Source organism: Varroa destructor, unplaced genomic scaffold (genome assembly GCF_002443255.2).
Source record: "Varroa destructor unplaced genomic scaffold, Vdes_3.0 BEIS01000002.1, whole genome shotgun sequence".
NCBI classification, from domain to species: Eukaryota; Metazoa; Arthropoda; class Arachnida; order Mesostigmata; family Varroidae; genus Varroa; species Varroa destructor.
In genome coordinates this window covers 50,466,482-50,479,600 of record NW_019211455.1, presented here as the reverse complement: position 1 = coordinate 50,479,600, position 13,119 = coordinate 50,466,482, and the positions used below count along the sequence as shown (strand labels likewise).

Here is a 13,119-nt window from a genome sequence, read left to right as displayed (position 1 = left end):
ATATATATATATATATATATATCTTATGCGCAAATTGCGTTAAGTACTGTGTAAAAACAATCTTATAGTTAAATCCTTCATATATTGGATAGATATGGGTAAGTGATGCGACTTTGGTTGTATAATGTAAAGAAGTAACTTTACCGAAGCATGTTATTGTTGATCTACATCAACAGTATGAATTCGCAACGAAAGGTTGGCTGGCGACTGCCATAGAGTTGGTGTCACTTTAAAAATTCAAACTAACGCATTAAATTGTTCACCCGAGAAAAAAACACATTTTGAATTCATTTTTAGTCTTACTTTGTCTGCATTCGTTGCTGTTTAGTAAAAAAGAAGAGCTGACAAAGGAAGGACAACGAAAATGTATTCCATATGATTGTTTTGTGTACCATTGTTTCGATAGTGGGAAAGCCATTGTAACACAGGGTTCGCCGCTGAACAGTTGTAGGCACTGGTGTGAATGCATGGAAACGTCAATAGGGCACGACTAGATTAAGATATATAGAAAGGGCACTTGAAATTGGCTCGAAACAGGAATCACTGGTTAAAGACGACGGATTGCGGCAGCTAGATAAAAAAAAATCAACTGCGATACAATGATGATCAATTACGACGATTATTATTATTGTTCTATGATATCTATAAGGGTTACTAACACTACTCCAAAGGAGCAGGCGCCGTTGGCGATAGGTTGAATGTTACATAGATATAGAAATACACTTCTGTTGAACATGTCCATGGACGACGACGGCGACGACGACGATGAGGATAAGAGCGTTTCCTGAACTTTGACAGATTTATTTGTTTGCTCGAAAATGAGTGGTAGAAACAGGAAAGGCTATAGAGAAAACAGCAACTCGCCCGTTGGTATTCAGAATATATCTGTCAAACCCTAACAATCTACACTACGTGGTTTACGTACAGGGTTTATTCTGATGAGCCGACAAAGCCTCAACAAATAGGCTGATTTCTCTCTACGAAAAGTACGAAGTACGCATGAAGGATCGACAAAACAAATATGAAATTATCAAACGCTGCAAATAACGAACTGCTATTACTAACAATATTCTGACAGTTCTAATCAGATTCCTTAGATTATAAAGGCCATTATTTCTATTTCCACTAATTATCACAGCCACTTGAGTTTGCCGTGCGTTTATATACATGTATGACTTTTAAACGCATAAATAGAGCAACATCCCCATTCACAGTCGTCCTACGCCTGAAAAGTGGCCTTTGTTGATAACGACTTCAGTCAATCCACAATGCGGACTGGAGAATAAGAGAGAAAAAGTTGTCAACATTATGACCTGAGCATACAATTCTAACTATGGCCTGATCAGCGAAACGCTGCGAAGAAGGCGCAACGGGAATTCGTTGTGTGATATAGATTCGCAAACAAATGTCGCGGAAGTGGAATGGGAACATAGAACACAACAACAAAATAAGAAATCTGTAGTCGACGTTTTGGGCATGTTTGATCCACTGAAATAGAGGCAAGGGTTGATCTAGCGATCATCATGTTGTAAAGTGACGTTACTCAAATGTAACGAAAGTTATGATGGTGAACTATGAGACACAATGAAAGCTCGGTTGTGACTTCGCTTTAGTTGCCGCTTTAGAAAGATCAATAAAATGAGACAAATTACGGAAATTAAGATAACTGCAATATGCCCTCTAAGACGCTAACACAAAAAAAAGCAAGGAGCAAGTCGACGAGCTAGCGAAACATAAGACATGAAATGATATATATACGTTGGGCGGTATATTATTTTAACTTAATGAGTGTTTCGGATTTTTGTCGGAGAGTTGGCAATTTTGGACTCAAAACCAATAAACGTCAAAAATACATAATAATAATAAATATGAAAATTGGTAGAATCCTTTTAAGAGTTTTAGTTATACTCATCCCGTCAGAAAACGATACATTGTTGACCTGCGTTTCGAAAAGACGAGCGTTTCTTTACCAATATTTCGATAATCGAATCATGAACAGCAGAAAAGTCGGCAAGCCTTAAGTAGCCCAATGTCAAACAGAGAAAGCTAACTTTTCGGCACTAAATCCATCGCTCTGCTCGCCTCTTATGTTGTTGAAACATGCAGCAGCTTACACTGCTGACCCTGGTTGTTCATTCGTGAGGTGAAGCCAGTGACAGTTGTCGAAGTGAACAACCCTGCCGACAATAAATGGCGGAGATTAATCATTTATATATATTGACTGATTAATCATTTATTAATTTCGAAATTAATCGATCACAACGGTTAGTCGAACTAATACTGAATAATACTGACCAGCCTGTCACGATTAAAGGTAATTTGATAGAAACCGAAAGGCACCACCTCAAAAATAAGGACATGCAATAGAAACAACATCTATTCCGCCGACAACGACACAAGAAAAGAAAAACTCAGAATGTCGAACCTTTATTACTTAATAATATTAACTAATGCTATAATTGATGATAATAATACAATACATACGGATAATTGATTATACTGATAATAATGGCTACTATAATTGGGGAAAATCGGTGATTACTACATAATTGTGGTCAATTGATAAGTGCGACTTATAACCAAGGGCAATCGTATGGGCGCGAATTCGATTATTTTCGATATGACGATCAAACTGAGAGGTGATCGAACTCAGTAATGATAACTCGGCGATTATTTCTTTGATATTTGATAGAACGATGAATGAGAACCATGAAGGGATAATACTTACTAGGCTTACGAATAATTATAACAGAGATCTGATTGGCGAGATATTAAATATGAATTTTGGCTGATTGCAGTCGCGGCTGACAAATCGGTTGTCTAAAAGCTTAGGTAGCTGTGTTTGAACTAGTAACGTAAAGACCAGCGAAGTTCCGATACGAAAAGACATCACACAAAAAAATTATTGCAACAAAACACACACATATATTCCTTTATCGGAACTGAAGAGTATAGCTCAATAGCCTTTTAAAAGTTAGGTAGCCAATCTGCCGATTTGGAATGAGGTCAGCCCATTTATCATCAATTATGTATATATATATTATTGATGCTGACAATGCTGGGAACAAAAACAAAACTTATTATAAAACAGGGCGCGGGCGATAAGTAATAATGCTCATGATATTACTGGAAATTCTAACGGTTGATTGTAATAGTTCTATATTTTTCCATGCAGGTGCTGAAGAGTAGAGAGAGAAACCGGAGATCGTTGAGCCCTACCATATTGGTGAAGTCGCACTGTCAAACTTAGGTTTAACTGTGGCGATAAATAAGGGTAATGATTCTGTGCTAAATAACGACGAGTAGGGTTTCCAATCATTGGTTAATAGAGATTCGCTCCTGGCAATTTATGTTATCGATGATAATAATTAAAATGATAAATCAGAAGGGTCGTTGGCCGGCATCGTCTCTTTCACTTCCTGAATCACATGCAAAATAATAATAATAAAAAGAACAGTGAAAGCTAAGCAAACGTACGATAATACACTCACACAATATATATTTACAGAAAGTAGACAGATCGCTAGAAACAGACTGTCGAATACACTATACATCTAACTAACTTCTATATTATAATAGTAATAATATTAAGTACCGAGATCACTGAAATAATAATGAAGATAATGGTATGAATAATATCAAAAACTAACGATGGTGACAACTACAATTATATATATATATATATATAATACCAATGTACAAAGCGGCCGCTCGACGCGACTGCGACGCGTCTACCGAATTCAACTTTGACATCATCGGTCAGTCGTACGAAGCCAATTTCTTTGCCGACAGACACCCCCTGAAATTTCTCTGCACTCCACTGTTGTCGCGCGATCCTACGAAAGCCGCGCGAATTGAAGTCTCATTACACAAACATACACAGAGAGAAAGAAAGCGAGAGAGAGAAAGCGAAAGAGAGAGAGAGAGAGAGAGTACCATAACGTTTTTCTTTGATTTTAATAAAACATTTAATGTAGTAGGAAGTTATCCTTGTCTAATGGTTCATATTTATTCTAATTGTTATTGTCCTATGAAGAAAACAATTATCCCTTACCTAATTATAATTCATTCGTTTTTTCTATTATCAGTCTTTTCGGACATATTGTATCCGTGCATTCATGCGCTGACAAACTATTATGTACTCTAACTGATAAATGTATTTTATCTAGATTGTCGACCGCGTGCCTTCAATGCGCAAATATCATAGAAGATTATGAAATAAAATGAATTAGTACGGCTACCATTCGCTGTGTAACAATATCATCGATACCAGGCGACAATGCGACAATATACATACGATGTTTGCTAATACGACAAAAGGGCAAGAACGTAGCAACAATAATAATGTATTGGGAACACATTCAGTCACTCTGCGGAAGTCGGTCGAACGGTTGCCGGCCCATCAAGGCTCCCGAATGAGAGGGGCTTCTTGTTGGGAAACCCGCCTGGCCCTGTAGGGCCTCCAGGACGGGACAGAGTCTCAAACTCTCAAAGTCACTAGATAGTAGCAACAAGCAACTAATCATATAAAACGACAGCAGTAGTAGCAACACAAATTGAGCTGTAAAAGCGAGGTTAATATCAGCAACAACAGCAACCCTAGATATGACAGGAAACCAAGCAAATAATCATTCCTTACCAATAGAAAGTTATGTTATAACGAATGATGATGATGGTTAAAAGGCTCAACGATCATTTACAGTGACAGGAAAAAAGCTTTTTTGAAATCACTTTATGTTGCAACGACAATGGTTTAACACACAGGCCTATTGGTGTGCAAAGTAAATCATATATGTGCGTAAGCAGTGAATTGCGTTGGCGATCGTATCAGTCCGATTGATCCCTATGAGGTTTTCCCCAATGCTACTGCCATTATTTGAGAGTCTCGTTGCCAATGCTGGTCATGGACGCCTCCGTTCTTCGTGTCGTTGTTATTGTCACCGTTATCGCACTTGCTTCTGCTCTAACCGTTTAGCTGACAACAACAAAAACAAACGCGATGATGACGATGATCAATGATTTAATCGACTCCGGCAGCATTCGGTCGCCGGTGATGACAAAGTTGAACACTTTCTGCTCATTCATCGGCGAAGTTTATAGAGTAAAAAGGATGGTTCGAGAGTGTATTGCAGCCTAGACTCAGACCGGCCATGTCAGTCACAGTAGAGAGAAGCTGGACGACAGGTTGCGATGACAACGGCAGCGTCAGTAAGTCGGGAGAACCGCGCATGGCGCTAGACATGCGAATATGGTTGCGACGTAGGCGCCTTCTAGATCATCTATATTTTGAAAGTAATGAGCTACGAAACCTTGAGGTGAAATAATGACGGCTAGTCAATGAGCCAATGTGACTGATATATGGAAACCGAACTATATAAACGTACAGTTGAAAGCGCACTCATAAAAACAAAGATACGTAAGTACAGATATACATACAATCGTTAACGTTGACGAAAACAAAATATCAAAGTGAGCACGGTCAATATTGAGGTTAGCCGTAACTTGTTTTCACCGTTTGACATAAGCGGCCGCCCTGAAGTAAGTGAGGCTGCCATCGACTAGGGACAAAGGTTCACTGGAAACCGCCATCCAGGCGGAGTGAATGCAAAACAGCGTATATCCATAAATACACAACCATACTCTCCTTTGTGTGTAGATTTAGCACTTCTAATAATACGACTCTAATAGTACTATGAATGATGCCAGAGTTAGAAACAGGAGCACGGTCGAGCGTTCGTCCGGCTTGACATTAATATCCACAACACCCAGCTTCCACCGTTCTTAAAGCTAGCAGTCGTAGACAGAAACGAAAAAAAAAATAGAAATCAGAACTAAAGCTTCAATGAAAATAAATCAAATATAAATCTGCTATAAGTCGCAGATACAAAGGAAAACCAGAGCGCGAGAAGAAAAGCGAACGGAAACACACTAAGAAAATACTAATAATTCTATAAGGAAATGAGGACATGGTAGATATGCAGATAGTGAACTGAGGGCCTGTCTGAAGACGAAGAGGCAACATGTAGAAAGACGAACCAAAGCTGCTCGGCGAGGCCAGCTGGTTGACATTGTTAGACTCGTTTAGGAGTTGATTAAGAAGGCGAATAATAGACATACCTAAGCTGCCGCAAGAGACTAAATAGATGGTTAGTCGAGGCGTTGAGGCGGGTGCAGCGGAGCTAGATATGGTCCGAAGAGAAAAAAATTAAGGTCGTGAGACCTAATTGTAACAGTAATAGCAGCGGTGGACAAATAGAAAATAGTATTACGAGAGACAGCTTTATTAAAGAGATAAGAGAATGTCTAAGTGAACGGTGCACCCGTGGCCTTGCCAAAGTATACTGGTCGCATTTAGCCAACGAAATAAAGACGAAACATAGAAAATCATTTGAGAACGATTTCTTCCAAAGCACCTATCGTAGGTGAAAGCATCACTTGTCCTTTACCATAACGATTACTAGAACGGTGAACAAGAGCAAACTAAAGAAAACCAGACATGGAAGGACTTCACGTTGGCGCAAAGTCCTGTTCTCTATTGATTGCTGCAATCAATAGAAAAATCAAAAGCACCGATCCTCTGAGAGTTTTTCTTTAAGCTGTCCTCGAGCAACTGGTTGTTGTCAGCGGCTATTGTTATTAGTTGAGTAATCGGGGCCTAAACAATTCTTGGCGGAACGTGGGTAGTATCTATGGTATGTAGATAGTGTCGGAAATATCGAATTACTAGCCCGGGGCGACTGACTGGCGATCTTCGAAAGCACGGACTCAATGCTACTTCATTCGCCGGCACCCACTTGCAAGCAACACCAAACAACAAACCAAGCAAATAGCATGAATGCATATGAAACATAGCAGAACAGAATTGAAACCAGATGTACGACAAAAATAGGTTACTTCACCTTTGTCACGCATTATAATGCACATGAAAGTACAGTTGACGAACCGAACTCGTTTTTTTTTTCGTATCTGATGCCTGAACAGTGAGTTAATAGTAGAGACGCCGTGAATCCCTTTCATTCATAACTCGTACCATGAACATAGATTGCTAATCGGCTGCTTCGATTTTGGCAAGAATAGGTCAGTTATGATAATCCAGATTAAACTGTATGTGTCCTCTACCAGCTGACACCGACCCTAGTCTATCAGCTCCTTATAGGACTTATTATTAAACAAGCAGTGCACGAACATTATATAAAATATTGGCTACTATTCAATGCAATCTAGAAAAGATTTCCTAGTTAAATTCAGTAATCATGCACACACACTATTTTAATGAGCCTTTTAAATGAAATAGCAGCGCAACATCCGACTACAGGAACATAACCAGTGAAGTTGCCATCGACATGGGGGCGTCCGTCCGTAAATACGAAGGAATATATCCTATACTTATAGCGTACGCATACAAGATTCAGGCGCATTGCATCCACTTGTAAGAACCTGCATCCTATGGAACGGCTATCTCAAGATCCTGCGTCCTTGATAATAGAAGAACCAACAAATCGCACCTCTTGGTCTTCGGGAATCTGCCTGTATCTTGCTCGAGCACAAACTGCACAATCAAAATTGTGCATTCAGCTCTAGTGGTCATTAGTTAGTCACATGATTATTACTATGAAGTGGTAATATATTATTATATTCAAATAGCTGATTATTATAATTTATTATATATTAGAATTCCTCTATGTCCGCTATATAGCCATTATAGCGTTAAAACTTAACAAGACGAACTCTAGCCGAGTTATAATAATATGGTAGCGACTGTAAGTTGATTTATATGAACGTACCTATTATACATTAAAGATGACATTACATAAAGCAGGATGAATTATTTTTGGAAAATGTCTCCTTTTAACTGCTATGATAATGATTGTGGTGATGATATTGCTTTTTTTTTCTATTTCATTCATTTTGTACCATATATTGTGAAATAACGGTACGAAATTATCAAAGCGTACCCACAACGATAAGGTTTGATGAAACCACTCGTTGAACTGATGGTTATTACTACTACTATTATTACAGTGACGCTCGGTCGTGCGGCGGCAACAAGTCAGCACTTTAAAAATGCGCTATTAACTATAATCGATGCAAAAATAGAAAACTAGGCGCGTACAAGATTTGGTGCGTTAGACGCCGGCGGCCCCGTATGCGCGTATCGTAGAGGGCGCTGCATGTCGGACGCCCAGCACCTCAAAGTATGAAACGATACAAATGTGTCATATAGAAATGTGTTAAGATGATAATCCAAATAAAATGAGACGAAGAGGGAGTCGATGCGAAAGAAGAACCTCGGCAGGACGCGAAGTGATCGAGTACAGACCCAGTTTACGGCGCAACAGTTTGCGCTAAGATGTCCCAATTAAAGGCATTTTTCACTGTTGTCACATTACTTTGTAGCGCATTTTATAGCGTTTTTATTGCCGATAAGAGTAATGATATCATGATTTTTCTCCAACCGTCCTCCCTCCTAATTGACGCAAGCGACAAAAAACTAAGCGAGTCTGTCTATCTTCAACGATCTGGTGGACTATACTAGTATTATGGTAACAAAAACAACAACAACAACGATAACAATGATGGTGATTATGTCTATTATTAACAGGAAAATATATGGAACGACAGTTTGCGAGTAAGCTGGCAGGTTGACTCGTATGAATTGTACGTACACTGCACACTACGGTACACAGCACACAGCATGCAATGTCATCATTAAATCGAATGAAAAACAAATTCGAACCATTCATTGTCATTAAGCCACCACCGACATCGTTTCTTTCGTTACAGGTAATCAAACAAACAAATTATTATATATAATTCTATTACTATTGAATAACTGTAATAAACAAAATGTTAGTAATGCTATAACTACGGCTAGCCCAATGCACCTAACTAGCGTACCATTATATAGCCCGACCCTGCTTCACAGAGCTACCACAAACTAGCCGATATTTTTATGATTACTTATTTCTATTGTTGTTCATCAGTGAGTAAGTCAATCTTATAAAAATGAGTTGGATTGACCCCAATTGTCCCCTCTGAATAAATTATACGCTCCGCAGAGGAAGATGCTCACCCCGCCCGCGCCGAGTGTGTCAGTATCTATCATATGTAGCTCAAATCCAAGGGAGTGTACGCTCGCTGGCCACCGAGAGCAGCCGAGATCTTTTTAGCGTTCGCCAATTCATTTCAAGAAGGTGGAACAAAGTTCTAGCGTGTCTTTAATCTCTCGATGACTATTGATCTATCTTCATTTCTCAGCTAACTCTATGCCCATCGAATTATTGCACCTTCAGACTTCCCTGTCGGAAAGAGGCGGTTCGGTCGTGATTTTAGATTGCCCAAAATCATATCGTCGAGAAAAAAGTATTATTATTACCGTAATAATAGTAATTATTATTAACAATAATGGAGGAGAAGCTAGCACACTTCGCCCAAAGGTCAGGCCCGGTCGAGTCGGAGCCGGAGAGAAGTTAGAAGAGCTGACCGTCTGCGCTTGGTTTACCTAATGATGACGTATTTTGGGGTGGGTAAAAGCGATACGCTGCTATATAGAAATATACTATATAAATATGTATGATAAAAAAAAAGTGACTGACAAGTGTCCCCTACCACCAACACCTCAGTTTTTTGCCTTTGTATTGCCCCTGAGCAGCGAAAAGCCGGCCTGGGCGGCGCATGGTGAAGTTGATTGCACAACAGTCCTGGTTAACGTTCTCAAATGGGACGCATAAGGATACGAGATCAATATGTCGGTCTTTCCGCAGTACCAATACAAATAATGAACCTGTCGAGGATACACAGCAATCAAGCCTGCCGCTGTGTCATGATATCGGCGGCTTGATCATGTTGTAGACGCGTTGTGAAATCCAAACTGTTGGTGCAAACTACGGTCAGCAAATAGTCCGGTCCGATTTCGGCGGCCTTGGGCGCTCCGTCCTTATTGTTATTACTATTATCATCATGAATCTTTGTCGCTACTAGAAGGCCTCCAGTTTATCGGACAGCAGAATAATCCTGGAAACGTGCGAAGCTCCAGTTAACGGTTTTTGCGCGTTCTGTGATTTTGGCTCTCCCACGCCAAAAACCACGGGTATGAACTTAACTGTTACAAGAATAAGAAAAAACTAAAAAGATGCATAGCCCGAAGACCATTGAAATTAACCTGAAAACTAGTGAATAATTGAAATGTAGCAGAAAAAAAGACCAGAGAGAAAGAGAAGGGCCAGCGTTGGCTTTCTTGCATCAGATTTATATCCGAACCTGTCTATTACAGTTATAAGTATGAAAGTGATACTTATTACGCTAATTTAGGAAATAGTTATTTAAGAACTAACGCCAATTACATATATTAAACCTTGTATACTTAATTAAATTAGCCTTATTTTGGGTATGTTAAGCAGCTTTGAGGGTACCCGCTTAGTGGTTTAGGCCTACACAAAGTGGCGCTCATTACTTCCTCGGCGTCCCCAAAGATATAGTAGAGTTGACCCATTGATAATGGCGGGGACACAATAAACTGTAGCAGAATCTCGTTCATCGATACTAACGGCGGCTTGATGTGCGGGATCGGCATGGTCGAAAGAGCAGTTGCGCCAATCTAAGAGCAAACGATATCCGAGCGTGATCTCTTCATTGATCACAAATCAACTACGATAGCCTAGAGGTGGTTTGAAGGGCACAAAGTTATTCATTGCTTGATTCTCCTTTACAAGACTGGTCTACCTACGGAGATAGATGTTCAGCAAATATGATATAAACGATAATATCAACAGGCATCCACATATTTTCGTGACGGACGTTCTGCTTTATCTGCGATCACTCCTATCATTCAACGGTACAGGCTCTAGGGGTCGACCACTCAAAACAATCAACAGCCCATTTTGCCATAGTTTTATCAACAAGCATGACCGCGGTTAACTGATGCGTCCTCTGCTAGCTTCGATGTCGATCATGGGTCCCACAATCGTATGTCACCGTATGTGATCTGCCAACCAACTACCGTTGCTCTCCCAAAAGCTGGGCCTCCGACCTATCGGACCCAAATCAACTCCCACTGCGGCGTAAATCAAAATGCCCAGCACTTTTGTTTCGTAAGTTTGATCAAGGACGATCTGAACTGTAACCCTTTCACTCATGTTCTGTTTCAAATTGTATTCAGACATTGTTTAATTTTTTAACATATCCTATAAAGCTGTACCGCCTGTAAGGCCGTTGCTTTTTGGTATACAACCCGTTTTGTGTCCGCTGCTTAGAGGCGGAAGACGAATACGCATCGCAGTGTAAAGCTCCGGAGTCATATCGTCAGGGGCCTCAAGATCGGTGCGGAGATGGCGGTCCATTATCATTTTTTCTCCCAGAAGCAGATGCGGTCCAGAAGACGAATAAAGTGAGATTAGAAGAGCGATGATTCAAGCGAGAGTTGTGACAACCACGCCCCCGCCAAATCAAAATATGGACGAGGAAAATCAAAATGCGGTTAACTGAACGGTAAAGAAACTTTAACGGAGTCGAATGAAAATAAAGGGTGACTATCTCACAAAGCAGACAGAGTTTAGATGATATTTTAATTACTGCAGCAGCTAGAACAGTTGTTATTATTCGAGCGCTTTAATTGACCAATAGTGTGCTACTAGCAACCTTTACGACCAACCCTTTGAGTACTGATCACTGAATCTGGACTAATATATTGTGGTCAACTTGATTCCAATGGCAATCCAAGCTCCGTAAAACCGTACTGCTACCGAATGTATAATGTGAATAGATGCATTACGAAGATCAAATCGTCCCAAAACAACCGTAACGCAAACAAGGAGAGCACAATTAGGAGAAAAATAAGCTAACGTTAAATCATAGTTGCTATAGGTTCCCACTGCCTAGTGCCTTACTGAGAGCGGAGTTAATTAGCATCCAGTAAAGGCTAAAAACTTATTTTAAAAAATATACATATTGGCTGATAAAGTGGATCCCTTGTCGTTCCTTCGTTTGTATAAAAAGGATCGCCAAAGAAAAATATCGCAATAGCCCACTTTCGTTGTTTAATATAAAGTAACTGAAACAGGCTGAAAAGGATCACAGTCGATTGTTTTTTTTTACGTAGTATTTATTACTTCCGCTGCCCTAAAAGTAGGATTTAGCCTGAAGCTTGCTTGTCTTGGGCCATGAACAGCTCTACCTTATTGCTTACATAGCAAACGATTCAATCTGGCAGACATTATCTCTAAGCTACAGGTATCACTGCAAGCAAATCTACAACCATCCACCATTACCATGACTACCGTCATTGTTCATTATTCTGATTTAGTAACAGTCATCGGTTAGGACATGAGCAACAAACTACCGTCATTACTATGGACATTATGATTATGACTAACAGTACTATTAACAGATTTGTACACACGCAACAAACAGTCGCAGTAACTGCAAACGAGTCACTGAGCAATTGATTAATTATCGACTAAAAGTATAAGCCAATTGTGAGAGCTCGACGCGTTATTACGGGAAGGGTGTAATGCGGCGCCTTAGCTTGCCCGTCGATGACGATGCGTCTCCTATTGCTTGATAAGTTGATGAAGGACAATGGCAGGACAGCAGGATAGGGGAGCTCGGAAAGAAGGAACCAAATGAACAAAACGTTGCCGGTAAGGATGATGATACATAAGAGCAAAGTAGCGTATATCGAGATGTGTTATCACTATGGATTCACGGCAGCGTTTGCTGAACGCGTCAGAAGCGCAAATGTGGCTCTGGAAAAAAATAGTTGCTGGAATGAACCGTTACACCACAATGATAAGAATACCAACAATAAAAGAGACAGCCGGTAAACCGTAACAAAAATAGAAGAAAAGTTAAAAAAAACATGACGTTGGTGCAAGTAGCATACAGATACGCAATATGCCGAATGGATTGTTTTTCATTAGAGGCGGACCGAGGTGGCAAAAATGACAGTGGAGAGAAGGCATTACGAGGCGGAGACGGATAGCAATGAGTGTGCAAACATAGAACAGCGCGAATGACAGACCATAACATTTTTGTGTACAGCCAAACTCTTATTATTGAAACGATAATAAATAATAAATAAATAATAAACAATAAATGCGAATCAACAGTGTGTTATAATTT

General features: G+C 39.9%; 1 protein-coding gene across 5 annotated transcripts in view; it reads left to right on the top strand.

The window, feature by feature from the left end:
• Positions 1-13,099, top strand: part of LOC111243645 (uncharacterized) — a 36,071-nt gene extending 22,972 nt beyond the window's left edge. For 3 of the 5 annotated variants that reach the window (XR_002670561.2, XR_015319920.1, XM_022789510.2), the window contains one exon: positions 3,176-13,099. Coding sequence is in view for 1 of the 5 variants with exons in the window: in XM_022789510.2 (XP_022645245.1) it covers positions 3,176-3,182 (7 nt within the window). In the remaining 4 variants the exon portion in view is untranslated. The remainder of the gene's footprint in view (positions 1-3,175) is intronic. The other 2 variants (XR_015319922.1, XR_015319923.1) reach the window with 2 other exon arrangements.
• The last annotated feature ends 20 nt before the right edge of the window (positions 13,100-13,119 follow it).